The sequence below is a fragment of the Elephas maximus genome, chromosome 12 (genome assembly GCF_024166365.1).
Source record: "Elephas maximus indicus isolate mEleMax1 chromosome 12, mEleMax1 primary haplotype, whole genome shotgun sequence".
Taxonomy (NCBI): domain Eukaryota; kingdom Metazoa; phylum Chordata; class Mammalia; order Proboscidea; family Elephantidae; genus Elephas; species Elephas maximus.
In genome coordinates, this window is record NC_064830.1 from 47,869,179 (window position 1) to 47,887,653 (window position 18,475).

The 18,475-nt window shown below is 39.4% G+C and overlaps 1 protein-coding gene across 1 annotated transcript; it reads right to left on the reverse strand.

Annotated features, from left to right (window-relative positions):
• Nucleotides 1-52: 52 nt before the first annotated feature.
• On the reverse strand, nucleotides 53-17,917 carry TRMT61B (tRNA methyltransferase 61B). Its single transcript, XM_049903805.1, is given in 9 exon segments — nucleotides 53-207; nucleotides 1,077-1,210; nucleotides 1,212-1,289; nucleotides 1,944-2,008; nucleotides 2,010-2,036; nucleotides 6,269-6,459; nucleotides 15,662-15,764; nucleotides 17,132-17,278; nucleotides 17,280-17,917. Coding segments are annotated over 9 exon segments (1,440 nt in total). The 5' UTR covers nucleotides 17,889-17,917; the 3' UTR covers nucleotides 53-121.
• Nucleotides 17,918-18,475: the final 558 nt, after the last annotated feature.

Consider the following 18,475-nt stretch of genomic DNA (forward strand, 5'->3'; position numbering starts at 1 on the left):
ATTCAGTTCAGTTGTGGTTTGAACTTCCTCAACTTGACAAGAAAAGCTAATTTAAGAAGGGAAAAAGTAAGGTCAATTCAATAATTAGAAGAAAACCATGATTTAATAATGCCTGAAAACATTACTCAACTGTGTGACCAGTTTGCCAGTGTACAGGCCTAGCAATATAGGGAAGCGATCCATATGAGAAATCAGAATAGGATTCTTCTGGTGTAACACAAAATATATACTGTAAGCTAAATAAAATTTTTATAATTTGTTCACAAAAACTGTTAAAATACAAATTACTGCTTCTACTGTAAGTTTTTTTCTCCCAGATATTTTTTTCAGCATTTGTTTTAGAGCTACTCTGCCATTTATCTTACATAAATAATTTGTTAGTGTTATATGACAAAATTGTATATAGATATAATCAAAGAGATAAGTCCATATCATAAATCAATGGCTATTTGAAAACTTGTTCATGGCCTAGATAATGTGTACATACAAGGACCTAAATTTAGTTCTTTGAAGAATTCCAGCAGTATTTCAGAAGTTGTTGTTTGGAATATTAGCTATTTGCATACTAAACAAAACCAAACCCAAATCCGTTGAGTCAATTCCAGCTCATAGTGACTGTACAGGACAGAGTAGAACTGCCCCATATGGTTCCCAAGAAGTGCCTGGTGAATTCAAAATGCCAACCTTTTAGTTAGCAGCCATAGCTCTTAAGCACTATGCCACCAGGGTTTCCATTTGCATGTTAGGTCCTATTAAACTCATTCTCTTAGTAATACTCACTGATCTAAATTAAAACATTCCTTAGAATATTTAAACCGTTTCACAATCTAAGCTCCTTCTTAGAAACAAGTGAAATATGAGTATTCTAAGAAGCTCAGTTCTTCAGAGATATCAGTTTACAGAAAAGGCAGGAAAAGTCATTATTTTATCCCTTACAGATTTTAACAGAATAAATACTACATTTCAATTTCTATAGGAAAATAAAATGGGGAATATTTTTAAAATGTATTGGCCAATACACTCATTCTCTATTTTTTTTACTGCAAATACATGCATAACATAAAATTAAAGCTCACCATGGTCATCCTCTTGAAACATCTCACTTTCAACTCCAATTTTCTTTTGAGAATATAATTGTAAATCTGTGCTGATTTTAGGTACTACTTTTTGATATAAAATTCCATTTTTCTGTTTTGCCAAGCAAACCAATGACTTCGCTTGTCTTTTCACACGAGAGAGCAAGTTCACAGATGTGAATTCCAGTTAAAAGTTCAATAACCTGTGTAATGCTTTCAGGAAAGGGAAAGATACCTTAAATTTATACTAAAGTAATAGCTTTATTTTAGGTTCATTACACCTCTTACCCAAACTGAAATGCTATAATTAAATCAAGGGTGGGAAAAGTGAAAATGAAAGATAGGGCACATAAGCAATTTCACATAATACTAAGTAGAAAATTACAGAGACCATAACTTAACGTTACTGTCCACATTACACTTTTAAATTTTTTTTTCCCAAATTCTAAGAAGAAATATGCATCTTATATTATCATTTATATAAAGGATGGTTTAAACAGCAGTATAATTAAGGAGCCCTGGTGGCACAGTGGTTAAGCGCTTGGCTGCTAACTGAAAGGTCAGCAGTTCAAACCCGCCAGCCACTCGGTGAGAGAAAGATGTGGGAGTCTACATCTGTGAAGATTTACGGCCTTGGAAACCCTATGGGACAGTTATACTCTGCCCTGTAGGGTCGCTATGAGTCAGAATTGACTTGATAGCAGTGGGTTTGGGTAAACTGAATTCGGGACATGTGTTCATTTTATAACAGTTTTACTATGACACATATACCCTACTCAATTACAAAATGAAAATTTTAATTTGACACTTAGATGAAATAAAAGCATGTTTAAAAATCACATTACAAAGAAAAACCACATTACTCACTTTGCTAGATATACAGCACATATGCCGCCCTGTTTAAGACTTGGGTATAAAACAGGCAAAGCGACTTTGAGGATTCAACATATCCAAAGCTACCTGTGGGGGTTAAAAAGAGAGTTGAGCTGAGTTTTGTTTAAATAAAGCACAGGTTTTCTTTTCTTAGTGTGGTGAAATGGCATAATTTTGGAAAGCAATTTCCCAGTTAAAGTATTTCTTTTAAGAATATAGTACTATTAACTGTGACTTTACTGTTCAGCAAAGGGTGTTTATTTTATAGAATTTGTTATAGTACTTAACTATACATAAAAAGCATAATTGCATGTCTTACACTTGGGAATACTAATAATACAGGAATTTTTAAGTTAGGTACATATATAAAGTTTAAATGCTTTATCTCAACTTTTGCCAATAGAAATTCACATTATCTCACATACGTTTAAAATTTTTTATGTTCAAAAGAAAAGTCTTGAATATTAATTTTAGAGTTCTCTAAAATGTAAGGACCACATCCCTTATTGATTCTTTATTCTTCATTCAATTGTAGAGTACACGGCTGTACTCATAAAAGATGCTCAATGAATACAATGAGTAAAGAAAGGACTGAAACTTTCAAATAATTAAAAACAAAAATAAATATGGTCAAAATATAAAAGAATAATTTTTCTTGGTGGATAACACCAGAAGGCTAAGAGTTGTTAGCACATCAATATACTTACCAAATGATAAATTACTCTATTGTTTATATATATTTTAACTTTTAATGGACCAAGGGCCATCATTCACTGTTAATTTATTCACTAAATACTTATTGAGCCCCTTCTACAAGGCAAGCATTTTGCTAGGTAGTAAGGGTACAATGAATAGGAGCTTATATACTATTTTGTTTTCACAGAAACTTATATTCTAACAAACGGAAAGATATTAAACAAAAAATAAATATATATGCCAGAGGGTAATTAGTAATACAAACAACTATAAAGCAGAATAAGAGGTATGGGGAGGGACAAGGCAGGGAGAGGAAGCGCATACAGAAGAGACTTCACGAAAATGACTAAGCTTACCATGTGGAAATTTAGAGGGTAAGAATGCAAATACAAATGCTCTAAGGCAATAGGATACTTGGTGAGTCTGAGAAAGAGTAAGGAGGCCACTGTCACTGCAGTGGAGAAAAAAGAAAATGATATGAGGTGTAAAATGGTGGGGATATGGTAGGAGTTGGGGAGGGCCAGATTATGTAGAACTTTGCAGGCCGTTACAAAGGCTTTAGCTTTAATCAAGCAGTCCCTGGGTGGTGTCAACCGTTTATGCACCCAGCTGCTAACTGAAAAGTTGGAGGTTCGAGTCCGCCCAGAGGCTCTTCGGAAAAAAGGCTCGATGATCTACTTACACAAATCGGTCACTGGAAACCCTGTGGAGCACAGTTTAATCTAACATACATGGGATCGCAATGAGTTGAAGCTGACTTGACAGCAACTGATTGGTAGCTTTACTCAGAATGAGAAAAGCCACTGGAGAGTTTTAAAGAATGACATGTCTACCTTAATTTTCAAAGTATATACATAGGAAACCCTGGTGGCATAGTGGTTAAGTGCTATGGCTGCTAACCAAAGGGACGGCAGCTCGAATCCGCCAGGAGCTCCTTGGAAACTCTATGGGGCAGTTCTGCTCTGTCCTACAGGGTCACTACGAGTCGGAATCGACTCAAAGGCACTGGGTTTGGTTTTGGTTTTATACATAGAATGGGAAACCCTGGTGACGTAATGGTTAAGTGCTATGGCTGCCAACCAAAGGGTTGGCAGTTTGAATCCTCCAGGTGCTCCTTGGAAACTCTATGGGGCAGTTCTACTCTGTCCTATAGGGTCGCTATGAGTCAGAATTGACTCGACGGCACCAGATGTGGTTTTTGGTTTTTTTATACAAAGAATAAGGAGCCCTGGTGGCACAATCGTTAAGCACTTGGCTGCTAACCAAAAAGGTCAGCAGTTCAAACCTGCCAGCCACTCCATGGGAGAAAGATGCGGCAGTCTGCTTCCATAAAGATTTACAGCCTTGGAAACCCTACAGGGCAATTCTCTATGCTACAGGGTTATGAGTCAGAATCGACTCAAAGGCAATGGGATACATAGAATGGAGAACCTGGGTGGCACAAATAGCCAAACACTGGACTGTTAACTGAAAAACGGGCAGTTCAAATCCACCCAGAGGCACCTCAGAAGACAGGCCTAGTGATCTGCTTCCAAAAAGTCACAGCCTTGAAAACCCTATGCAGCAGTTCTGCTCTGCACACATGGAGTCACCATGAGTCGACCTGACAGCAAGTAACAACAACATACACAGGGCAAGGAAGGATGATGTTGGCTTCCAATAGTAAATAGCAGTGGATGTGGTGAATGACTCAAAGAATCAACATGACAGACATAAACTGGTTCTTAGACAATAGTTTTACTATGTTATTGACAAGGACCAGTGTTAGATAACCAAAAAACCTGCTAAAGCTCTTGAATGCCCTGTTCTCAGTTAACAGCATCACCATTTACCCAGTTGCTCAAACTAGAAACTTAGTGTCATCACTTTCTTTACGTTGAATTCTCTTTTGACAATCTGTGGGGTTTTAATACTTGTTTGAATTAAAGTGATCCAGCCCTACAAATCTACCTCATAAGTACGTCTCAAATTCATCCTATTATTGCTGCCTTAGATCAAGACCTCATCATATCTTGTTGAAATATTACAACAGCTACCTAAGGAGACTTCCAGCCTCCATTCTTCCACTAGAATTATTCTGAAACAGAAATCTGGACATTCTACTCCCCTACTTAAAAATTCATCAAGTTTTCCATTATCTACAAGATAATTTTCATATATGTTAACCTGACATACATACAACATTCTACATTATCTAATCCCTCATGACTGTGTTTCCAGCTTCATCTCCTCATGCTTACTCATTGTACCCAATTCTATAGCCACAGGGTTTCATAATTCTGAGTCTTTCTAATAACTACTTATATGCCAAAGTGCTGCTCCTTTAAATGTATCATTCATTTCTGACTTATCATAGTATGTAGACACAGTGTAGGTTATGTTTGTTGAATTAAGAAACAAAGGGGTTCAGTAATTCAGAGGAAGATAATAATCCCCCAGCTAGATGATTAAGAGATATTCCATGAAGGAGATGGCCTATGATCTAAGTTTTGAAGGAAAAGAATTTAAGCAGTTGGAGAAAAATGAAAAAGAGAAATAATAATGATGAATACACACACACACACACAAAAAACCATTTATTTAATGCTCATTATGTACCAGGCACTGTTCTGTGTACTTTATATGAATTATCTCACCAGGTATTTTTGATATTCCTGTGGATGGCCGAAATAGAGCAATTCTTATTTCCACTTACTGAGCTGTAAATATGAAGCCAAACCAGGATGAGGAGAGAGTTACGGCATTTGTGTCCAGTAAGCTGTGCCACTAGAGATGGGAATCACTTCTGATAAAATCATTTCTCTTCTTCTGTGAACTGTGCCTCATTTCTCACTTAGCTTTCTTCATTAAGGTCCTATGATAATCTAGCTTTCCAGGAGCTAATTAAGGAAAGAGAGACTCCTTACCTAAACCTGTCTATAGTGTCAAGCTGTGAGCTGTTAAGTGGCATCACCAAGGATGCGGCAGCTTTTACTAGAATTCTGAAACTTTGAAGCCAGCTAGTCCCTCCATGTCCCATGTCGCCGCCATCTTTGGTTAGAATATCCTTCTCTCTTGTTATCTATACTTTTATCTTCATACTAATGTGTACTGTTTCTCCCCTAATTCACCCTTCCACTGCTCCTCTTCCTCACAAATCCCTCCTCTCCACTTTCTTGAACTTCGTTCATGATAAATTCTATCCTCAACATCTTTAAAGAACACTCCTCTACATCGTAACTGTCTAAAGATGCCTCTTGCCTGCTCCCTCTCAAATGGAAGCTATGTATTCCCTCAAATATCAAAACATGAAGTCAGGCTCAACATGTTCCCAATGCTGCTTCCAAGTTATCACACCTCCATCCTGGAAACGCTCAGGTTCATCATGCCCAACTACTCCTCTTAGTCTCTGGTTGTTACCCCACATTTATTGACAACTTTGGCACCTGACTAGATGTTTCTCTCTGCTCCAGATCCCACCATGATCATTAGGGGCATTGAAGGAAAATATTCTTCCCACCCTTAGAGACAGAAATGGGGCAAATAATGAAGGAAGACCTTTGCCCATACAAAAGAAGCCTGGTCCTGTTTTTCTTGTACTCTGTATTAATAACATAAGACCTACTTTCCTTGCGAAAACTTACTGCATCAAATGTGAAGGATTTCATGTCGTCGGTTGCTCCTGAAATATCCTTATGAATAAAATCCACATTGTCTGGCCACTCTTTCACATGACTTATTTTCCATGAATCACGCCATTGTTTGTAATTCTTCTTAGCCAGATCATGGTGGTCTTTTCTTATTTCAAACCTTATCACTTGCCCTTTTGATCCAACTTAATTAAATAAAAAATAACTTATGACATTTCATAGTACTACTCAGTTTATAAAGAGAGTGTCAAACATTAATTTTGCAAGGGTATTACATGTACATGAAAAAATAATTCAAAGAGTTCAGGGTTACAAAAGTTTCCATCCCATCCCTGACCCCAATCTCTCATTAGAGGCAGCCATATTGCCAGTTACTTGCCTTTCCCAAGATAGTAGACACCTACACCAGTGTGCAAGTATCTCTCTGTGTTCTTAACACACATCGTGGCAAATTATACACGTTGTCCTGTACCTTCTTTTCTTACTTAACAACACCATTTCAGTGATTATGGACTTACCTCATTCTTTTTAACAGTTATTATATTCCATTATATGGCTACGCCATAGTTCATTTACCAGTTACCTTCCAATGAACGTTTAGCTGTTTCCAGTCTTATGGTCTTACAAACAATACTATGATGAAAATTCTTATGCCTAAGTTTTTGTACAAATGAGCCAGTATATCTACAGGATAAAGTCCTAAAAATGGAATTGCTGGCTGAAGAGGTATTGGTATTTTTATTTTGAAAATTATTACCAAATTGTCCTCCAAAAAAGTGGTACCAATTTACACTTCTGTATCACTCTAATAATAAATACCAAAACCCATAACCAAACCCTTTGCCATCGAGTCGATTCTGACTCATAGTGATCTTATAGGTCAAAGTAGAACTGCCCCACCATAGGGTTTCCAAGGAGCTGCTGGTGGATTCAAACTGCCAACCTTTTGGTTAGCAGCTGTGCTCTTAACCACTGCACCACCAGGGCTCCATAATGAATACAGTTAACCTGCAAAAGCTGGAACCTGTGAAAGGCAGCAACCTGTCAGAGAAGGAAAACTAAAATATCTTCCACTAAAAGAAATGATAGAAAAGTGGTAAGACATGCACCTTGTCAAAGGCAGAAAACATGCAAGACCCAGAAAAACACAACAGTCCCCTTCGAGCTCCCGACTCTCACAGGTTTCACTGTAGTTTTAATGGCATTTCTTTTGCTATGAATGAGGCTGAGTCTTTCACATATTTAAAGCTATTTGTATTTTTACGTGTGTCAGAAGAACTTTTAAACTGTTTAGCATAGTACTGCAGCTCCAGAGAAGACTGCTACATTTTAACTTAAGCCAAGTAATCTTCCACCCTCTTCTATCTGAGGCAATTTGATACTATTTGGAGGCTGTCCCACCTCAGTCAGTCTGATTTTACTAAGAAAAACTTTAAATTCCAGAATGTCTTTGGAAACATAACTCCAGCTGTAAGTCATTATGTTCTCAGGGAATAAAAATTAATGTTAATAATAGCATAAGCTAAACAATTGGAGGAAAAAATTATGGAGGGAAATCATCCATTCCAAAGTTAAAACCAAAAACAAACCTGTTGCTGTCGAGTCAATTCCAACTCATAGCTGCCTCACAGGACAGAGAAGGACTGCCCCATAGGGTTTCCAAGGAGTGCCTGGTGGATTTGAACTGCCGACCTTTTGGATAGCAGCAGTAGCTCTCAACCAGTGTGCCACCAGGCCTCCATTCCAAAGCTAAATAGCAATAATTTCTTGACTACTCATAGTTTGGGACTATTCATGCCACAATACTCCTCTGACAGTAGCCTCACAATTTGTTATAAATTCACATTGTTAAGTGAAAGCATTCATTTATGAATTTGTCACATATTGTGAAGGAATGACTGCCTTTAACTATGTATAGAAAAGAGTCAAACAAAAGATCTGTGGAACCAGAATGAATTTACTAACCTAGTATAATCTGGATTATGTTTGTATGTGATGGGAATAGGCCAAAGAGCAAACGGTTTAATTTCAATTTATTTCTTTTTGTAATCTTTATAAAATCTACCCAAAGAGAATGCTGTGACTGCTCGGCAGTCTATTATTAGGTGAAGAAGGGGACATGGCACAAGCAGCCAGACAAGCCAAAGCAAACCTGACTCCCGGAGAGGGGAGGAGAGGCTGCAGCCAGTTTATATCCCTCTGTGGGTCATCAGACATGAACAGGAACAGTGGCTCAGATGACTTATCTATGACCCATTTTCAAATCCAGCAAACCCAAATTTGGATTCTTTCCAAATCTGTGACAAATTCATAAATGAATGCTTTCACTTAACAATGTGAATTTATAACAAAGTGTGAGGCTACTGTAAGATCAAAGGCATGTTCCTTACCCTCTAGAAGCTCACAGTGTGGAGTCCAGTAGTGAGACAGACATGTAAACAAACACATGACAATGTCAAAGCTGTGTCACAGTAATAAGTACAGGACACAAGACTACGTGTAGGAGAGGAACACAAGGGTGGAAGAAGCTCCTTGGATGCGGCAGGAGATGAAGGTTGAGGGGTTGGCTGGGAAGCAAATGAGGAAGAGCATTCCAGACCTGGCATGCAAAGGCAGGGGAACCAGGGAGAGCCTGGGTCGTTTAGGGGACTAAAAGCCAGTCAATACTAGTGGAGAATAAAATACGAGATGAAGAATAGTGAGAAATGAGACGGGCCAGATGGTTAGGCGCCCGTGTACCTTGCTAAAAATACTGCATTTTACCCTAAGGAGACTGCGGAACCACTTACAAAGCTTTAACAGAGCATATCAGATTGCATTTAGAAAGATCGTTCTTTGGAGAAAGACCTGGAAGAACCACACAGGAGGCAAGGAAACTAAAAAATAGTACAGTGTAGGGGTTAAGAGCACGTCCTCTGGAGCCACAGTTGCTGGGTTCTGTCACTTCCTAGCTGTTGGCGCTGGAATGTTACTTAATGATTCATGCTTCTGCTCCCTCCGCTGTTCAATGAGGATAATAATAGTATGAGTTGGAAATGACTCGATGGCAACAGGTTTGGTTTTTTTTTTAATTTCAGGATTATTATGAGATTGAACGATCTGTTCTCTGTATAGTGTTTAAAACAGTGTCTGATACTTAAAGTATTTGTTATCATTTTATTATAATTATGTATCTGGATGCAACATAGTAAAGATGATAAAAGGCCTGAGAGTAAGGATGCAGTAAAGGTAGGTTCAAAAGATATTCGATAGAATTTGACTGTGGTGACATGTTGGATTTCGAAGAATCAGGGGACAAGCAAATATTACACTTAATGGTGAAATATTGAAAGTTCTTCCCCCCACCCTGAAAGGGATTGGACACAGATGCCCTCTATCTCACCGTGTTCTTTAACACTGAGCTGAAAGTTCTAGACACTGCAGTAAGGGAAGGGGAGGGAAAAGGAATTAGAAATGATAATAATTCACAGACATCATCATCATGTACACAGAAATCTAAAAAGAACCTATAGTAAACTAATAACGTTGTTGTCGTTAGGTGCCGTCGAGTGGGTTTCACATGCATATGATGCGATTGAAAATACCATGGCTTGGGTCAGACGCACCTTAGTCTTCAGGGTGACATCTTTGCTCTTCAACCCTTTAAAGAGGCCCTTTGCAGCAGATTTACCCAGTGCAATGCATCTTTTGATTTCTTGACTGCTGCTTCCATGGGTGTTGATTGTGGATCCAGGTAAAATGGAATCCTTGACAACTTCAATCTTTTCTCCATTTATCATGATGTGGCTTATTGTTCCAGTTGTGAGGATTTTTGTTTTCTTTATGTTGAGGTGTAACCCATACTGAAGGCTGTGGTCTTTGATCTTCGGCAGTAAGTGCTTCAAGTCCTCTTCACTTTTAGCAAGGGTATGTCATTGGCATAATGCAGGTTGTTAATGAGTCCTCCTCCAATCCCGATGCCTCGTTCTTCTTCATATAGTCCAGCTTCTTGGATTATTTGCTCAGCATACAGATTAAATAGGTATGATGAAAGGATACAACCCTGACGCACACCTTTCCTGACTTTAAACCACTCAATATCCCCTTGTTCTGTCTGAACAACTGACTCTTGATCTATGTATAGGTTCCTCATGAGCACAACTAAGTGCTCCAGAATTCCCATTCTTCGCAATGTTATCCATAATTTGTTATGATCCACACAGTAGAATGCCTTTGTATAGTCAATAAAACACAGGTAAACATGTACCACTGTACATGTTCTGGTATTGTCTGCTTTCACCAGGATCCATCTGACATCAGCAATGACATCCCTGGTTCCATGATCTCTTCTGAATCCAGCCTGAATTTCTGGCAGTTCCTTGTCAATATATTGCTGCAGTCGTTTTTGAATGATCTTCAATGAACTTTTGCTTGTATGTGATATTAATATTGTTTGATAATTTACACATTCGGTTGGATCACCTTTCTTGGGAATAGGCATAAATATGGATTTCTTTCAGTCGGTTGGCCAGATAGCTGTCTTCCAAATTTCTTGGCGTAGATAGGTGAGCACTTCCAGCGCTGCATCCGTTTGTTGAAATATCTCAATTGATATTCCATCAATTCCTGGAGCCTTGTTTTTTGACAGTGCCTTTAGTGCAGCTTGAACTTCTTCTTTCAGTACCATCAGTTCCTGATCATATGCCACCTCTTGAAGTGGCTGAACGTCGACTAATTCTTTTTGGCATAATGACTCTGTGTATTCCTTCCATCTTCTTTTGATGCTTCCCACGTCATTTAATATTTTCCCCATAGGATCCTTCACTGTTGCAACTCGAGGCTTGAATTTTTTCTTCAGTTCTTTCAGCTTGAGAAATGCCAAATGTGTTCTTCCCCTTTGGTTTTCTATCTCCAACTCTTTGCATGTGTCATTATAATACTTAGTCTTCTTGAGCCGCCCTTTGAAATCTTCTGTTCAGTTCTTTTACTTCATCATTTCTTCCTTTTGCTTTAGCTGCTTGACATTCGAGAGCAAGTTTCAGAGTCTCCTCTGACATCCATCTTGGTCTTTTCTTTCTTTCCTGTTTTTTCAACGATCTCTTGCTTTCTTCATGTATGATGTCCTTGATGTCATTCCACAACTCCTGATTGCACGTTCAAACAATTTCAGACTGTAGAAGCTGATAAAAATCTTCAATTTCTTCATCTCTGGCCTTAGCGGTTGGTGCGTAAATTTGAATAATAGTTGTACTAACTGGTCTTCCTTGTAGGCATATGGATATTACCCTATCACTGACAGCGTTGTACTTCAGGACAGATCTTGAAATGTTCTTTTTTGACGATGAATGCAACACCATTCCTCTTCAAGTTGTCATTCCTGGCATAGTAGACTATATGATTGTCTGATTCAAAACGGCCAATACCAGTCCATTTCAGCTCACTAATGCCTAGGATATCAACGTTTATGCATTCCATTTCATTTTTGATGTTTTCCAATTTTCCTAAATTCATACTTCATACATTCCAGGTTCCAATTATTAATGAATGTTTGCAGCTGTTTCTTCTCATTTTGAGTTGGGTCACATCAGCAAATGATGGTCCTGAAAGCTTTACTCCATCCACGTCATTAAGGCTGACTGCACTTTGAGGAGGCAGCTCTTCCCCAGTTATCTTTTGAGTGCCTTCCAACCTGGGGGGCTCATCTTCCAGCACTATATCAGACAATGTTCCGCTGCTATGCATAAGGTTTTCACTGGCTAATGCTTTTCAGAAGTAGACTGCTGGGTCATTCTTCCTAGTCTGTCTTAGTGTGGAAGTGCAGCTGAAACCTGTCCTCCATGGGTAACCCTGCTGGTATCTGAATACCGGTGGCATGGCTTCTGGCATCACAGCAAAAGGCAAGCCCCCACAGTATGACAAACTGACAGACACGTGGGGAAAACTAGTAATAGGTCAATATAAAAAGTCAGTTGTATTTGTATGTATCAGCAATAAGCAAAAAGTGAAAGTTTAAAATTAAACTATTTCCCACAGCATGAGAAAACATCAAATACCTAGTAATAAACCAATAAAAATGTACAAGACGGCTACATAGAAAACTATGAAACATTGCTGAGAGAAATGAAAGACCTACATAATATGGAGGGGTATACTGTGTTTGTAGATCTCAAAGCTCAGTAATATTAAGGTATCAATTTTACCTAAATTGAGCTACAGATTAAATGTAATCCCAATCAAAATCCCAGTAAATTTAATTGTATGGATTATTAATTTATATGGAAACGCAAAGGGTCAAGAATAGCATGACAATCTTTTAGGAAAAAATTAAAGTTGAGGGAACTAAATTACCAGATGTCAAGACTTGTTGGTATTTGCACAATTAAAAAACAATGACTAGAAACAAACCCATACATATATGATCATTTGATTTTTCACAAGAGCGACACTGCAGTGCAGTGAAAAAAAGAATGGCTTTTGCAATAAATTGTTCTGAGTCAACTGGTTTACCATAAAGAAAAAATGAAATCTTGACTGCCTCCTCACCCTGTCTGCCAAAATCACTTCCAGGTGGACTATAGACTTAAACGTGAAAGCTAAAGCAAACTTTTCAGAAGATAATATAAGAAAATATCTTCATGACCTTGGAGTAGATAAAGATTTCTTAATTAGCTCACAAAAGGTACTAACCATAAAGGAAAAGATTGATAAATTGACTTCATGAAAAATAAGTACATATGATCATCAAAAGACCATTAAGCTAGTGAAAAGGCAAGCCACAAAGAGGAAAAGATATCTGATATATATATGTATATATATATATTTTTTTTTTTCAGCAAATGACTCATAACCAGAATATATAAGGAACACATCCATTTTAAAAAATGGGTAAAAAACCTGAACAGGCTCTAAGATACAACTATTGGTCTCTTACATCCAAAGCAAACAAGAATTAAGAAAACCAAAGATCCAAGGGAATATTTAATCCAAAGGACTAATAGACCACATGAACTACAACATACACAAACCCAAGACCAGAAGAACTAGATGGTGCCCAGCTACCACTACCAACCGCTCTGACTGGGATCACAACAGAGGGTCCCAGACAGAGTGGGAGAAAAATTGTAGAACAAAAAATCAAATTCTCAAAAAAGACCAGACTTACCGGTCTGACAGAGACTGGAGGAACCCTGAGACTATGGCCCTAAGACACCCTTGCGACCTGGAACTGAAGCCATTCCTGGAGACCACCTTTCAGCCAAACCATAAACAGACCCATAAAATAATAACACCCAAGAGGAATGCACTCCTTAAAGCAATCAATTATATGAGATCCAAAGGGCAGCATTTGCCCAAAAGCAAAGATGAGAAGGCAGGAAGGAGTAGAAAACCAGGACAAAAGGGAACAGGGAAACTACGATGGAAATGGGGAGAGTGCTGACACACTGTGGGGAATGCAACCAATGTCATGGAACACCTTATGTACAAACTATCGAATGGGAAACTAGTTTGCTCTGTAAACCTTCACCTAACGCACAATGAAAAAAAAAAAAAATCCTGAACAGGCACTTCACATAAGAGGATATCAAATGGCCAATAAAATGTATTCAACATCATTATCAGTCATCAAGGAAATGCAAATTAAAACCATACAGAGATACAGCCATAGAACGGCTAAAATTAAAAAATCTACCACCACCAAGAGAAACAACCAAACATGTGCCTCCTTTTGGAAGAACACAACATTTCCTATGAAGCAATCTTGGGGGAAGAAAAGGCAACCTAAACCTTATTAAACTTCTAGATCTGGGATCAGCAAACTATGGTCCACAGGCTGAATCTGGCCTGCTCTCTGTTTTTGTAAATAAAGGTTTATTAGACACAGCCTCACTCATTCATTTATGTATTTTCTATAGCTGCTTTTGCACTATAACAGCAGAATTGAGTCGCTGCAACAGAGACCACATGGCCTGCAAAGCCTAAAATGTTTTCTATATGCCCTTTACTGAAAAAGTTTTCTAAAACTTTTTCTAGATCTAGTCACCGATTTAAGTCAATAGAAAGGACAGAGGAACATGTTAAATTACACAGGGGGACACAGAAGTGGCCACAGTTGTTGCAGCTGGGTAATGGGAATATGACAGTTCATTTAAAAAAAAAAAAAAAAAATGACAGTTCATACAATTCTGTATACTTTTGTGTACGCCTGAATTTCTCCATAATAAAAAGCAAAACAATATTCATAATAAAAATAACACAAACCAATGATACCAAGTGTTGGTGAGGATGTAAAACAACTGGAAATCTTATACACTGCAAATGGAAGTGTAAATTGGTATAATCTCATTGAAAAACTATTCAGCAGTATCTACTATACCTGAGAAAACATATACCTTATGGCCCAGCAATTTCATTCCTAGGTATAAAAAAAAAAAAATCCTCCACAAAAATGTGTACATGTGTGCACCAAAAGACAAGCACAATAATAATGTTCAGAGCAGAGTATTCGAAATATCCAACTCAAATGTCCACCAACAGCAGAATGGATAAATAGATTGGAATGGAATTTACTTAAAATACCACACAGTAACTAAAATGAAAGAACTACTCCTGCATGCGATGGACGAATCTCACAAAAACAATGTTGAATTAAAGTTTGCATGTGTGTTGTGTGCCATCGAATCAATTCCAACTCATAGTGACCACATATGGCAGAGTAGAACTGCCCCATAGAGTTTCCCAGGCTGTATGTAATCTTCACGGGAGCAGACCACCAGGTCTTTTCTCTCAAGGAGCTGCTAGTGGCTCAAACTGCCGACCTGATAGCAGTCGAGCACTTAACCTTTGTGCCACCAGGGCTCCTTGAACGAAAGCAGCCAGAATCAAAAGAGTACAAACTGTATGATTCCATTTATATGAGGTTCTAAACGGGCAACCTAATCAATGGTAATAAAAATCAGAGTAGTTGTTACCTTTGGGGGAGACAGGGACTGGGAGGGAGCATGAGGGAGGCTTCTGTCTGCAGTTAACATTCCCTGTCTTGATCTGGGTAATAACCACATGAGTGTGCTCCCCATATAAAAATTTACTGAAGTATATACTTATCATCTGTGTACCTCATTGTAAGTATGTTATGCTTCAATAAAAAGTTTACTTAATAAAAAAGGTAAAAGCATTAGAAAGTATGGAGGGAGTATTAGAAAGCAAAGAAAATGAAGTGACAGAAACAGATGAACTGGAACAAATATACAGAAAGAGGAAAAATAGTTGCTTACATTTGGTTTCAAGGCAATCACAAAGTTATATGAATTATTTTCCCAAATATTTTTATGTATTTTAACTTTGTTACTATGAAAGAATTGAGTATTTCCTCCGTCCTCTAAATCCAGCTCACTTATCCCAATCTCTTACCTGCTTTGGATAAAAATAAGCTCATTCCACCAGAGCCTGAACCAACTTCTAAAACAGTATCACCTGGGTTGATATTCATCAGCAGCAGTATCATATTCATATCCTGTAATTGAAAAAGAGTCCAATAAATACGTACTAGGCACTTACTCTGTACCTGATACTATATTGCATATGGAGAGGAAGGGAGTGAAAAATAGGATCAGACTTTGGTCCTACCTACAAAAAGTTTGTATTTTGGTAGATAAAATAAGAGAGTGTCAAGAATCAATTAGCAAATAAGGCAGTACTTCAATATAATGCTGAAATTATAGACAATAAGTACAACAGGAGCTCAGACAAGGAAGAGATCAGCGGACTGCCCTATCTTAAAGGCATGAAGAATTTAAGGAAATAACTACAAAGTAGAAACAGCTTTAAACAAAGCAGAGACAGAATAAATACACAGTTTGCCCATCTCAGGAAGGGAGGAATGGAGAGACCTGAATGTCAGTCTAATGCATTTGAACTTGACCTGGTAAGCATCTGGGCCAAGCCACTGAGGTGACACAAAGGGCATCTCAGGAATATTAATCTGGCAGGGGAATACAAAACGCACTAGGGTAGAGAAAAACTAGAGGCAGGAAGACTAGTTAGGAAGTTATAATCTCCACATGAAATGATGAACCTCTAATTTACAATTAAAATATTAGGGATAAACAGGAGGATCCATCTGCCAAACACTGTAATTGAAGACTTATCTTGTTAACAGAAATATCATGGATGAGAATAAGAGCTGTTTATTAAAACTTTTCTATGTGCCACGCTTCCATAATTATGAAAACTACTTTCAAACGTTATCTTGTTTAATCAGGATAATGAGATAGGTTTCATCATCCCCATTTTAAAGACAAGCAATCAAAGAGGCTCAGTAATTTGCCCAAGGTCACATAGTCATGCCTTACTTAAGTGAGAAGAAGTATTAAACGGGAAGAAGCATGGATTAATAGAAATGAAATTAGGCCAAGGTAGTATGTCAGTCTGGAGCCCTGGTAACACAGTGGTTAAGAACTTGGCTGCTAACCAAAAGGTCATCAGCAGTTTGAATCCACCAGCGGCTCCTTGAAAACCCTGTGGGACAGTTCTGCTCTGTCCTATAGGGTCGCTATGAGTCGGAATCGACTCAACGGCAATGTCAGTCATATCCAGTAAGTCTTAAATACTTGGGTAAATTTTTTAAAATTAAATTATGAGCGTTTCTTCCTAAAATTAGCAACATGGTAACTTTCATCATAAGGTATCCATTGGTTAAAAAAAAAAAAAAAAGACTGAGAACAAGAAAAAAATTTAAATGTTCTGAGGCATGCTTTATGTACATTCATCAGGACTGTAGGGTTGAGCCAGTTTCCACCAGGGCTCCATCCAATACAGCGGACCTTACTATTGTCTTTGCTTCTTCTGGAACCAACATGCACCTAAACCCCGTCGCATTACCTTTGGATATGATATGGAAGGCCCTCTTTTCATCAATAATACATAGTCTTCCAAGGCCGGCCTCCTCAGCATGAAGTGCTTACCCGAAGAACTCTTCAGCATCTGGCCGGGGAACTTCCCCAAGATCTCGCTGAACAGGACTAGCCCTCAAAAAGTTACTATTTAAATGTCCGGCGTTGCTCAATCTAAATAATTTTTTAAATTGTGTTTCTCTCTTGCCAGTCTCGGCTAAAATCAGCTCCCCAGCCCGAAAGGGGCCCTCCCTGGAAGTTGAGTCAGGAAGCTCTGCGACCTCGGTAGCGGACTGATCCAGGGCGGGCTGAGAGTGATCCCCGGATCCTCTGTGTGCGAGATCGAACTGGCCCTGGGCTCCGTTCGAGTCCTCGCTCTCCCGGGGAGGTGACATCTCCCGCGGCGCCAGCGGTCTGACACTGTCCAGTGACGGAAGACATCGAACCCCAATGCCCGGGCGCCGAGAGAGACCTGGAAGCGACTCTGCGCGCAGCCGCACCACTTTGTGCCCTCCTTCTCCATCTCGCGCGTCTCTGCGCGAGGACTCGAAAGATAGTGACCGGGCTCCTCCGAAAGGTTCTCGCCCAAGTTCACCGGGATTGAACAGAGCCCAGGCCTCGATCGCTTCCGAACGTGTAGCAGCAGGGGGCAGCCGCGCCCGGCCAGCAGCATAGTATCCGGTGCAGGCGCCGTCGCAGACAAGTGACGTACGGGCGGGGGCGGGGCCGCCCTTTCCGGCGGCCATTGCTGCTCAATCTTCCTACGTAGCGGTCTAGGGACTCGCAGCGACGTGGGAGGGACTCCGCGACTGTGGCTGCGCGCGCAGAGGAGGCGACCCGGAGGCCCCGCCTGGGACGCGGGCGTCCCGGCGGCGTTCAGTTACTCTCCGAGGAGGGAGGCCTACTCTTCGTGGAATAAGGGCAGAGTACCGTTTACCAATCCCTGGTTGCCTCGAGCGGGGTAGGATTGCGACAAAACTTGTCAAAGCGCTGTGTAAACCGTAAAGCAGGATGGTTGTGAGTGCCTAGTCATAGCGACCATGTGGACCTTTTACGTACAACAGAACAAAATGCTGCCCGGCTCTGCACTGTATCAGTGTTCCGCCGCAGCCTAACGGTTTTCACTTGCTAATTCTTCCCAGTCTCAGCCGCTGACACCTGTCCACCATAGGTGACCCTGCTGGTGTTTGAAATATCGGTGGCAGAGCTCCCAACATCGCAGCAACACGCAAGTCATCCCAGTAGACAAACTGACAGGCAAGCATTAGCTCGCTGAAATTAGCAAGATGGCCACCGGGTCACCACCAAGGCGTATAAGTGAAACTAGCCCCAG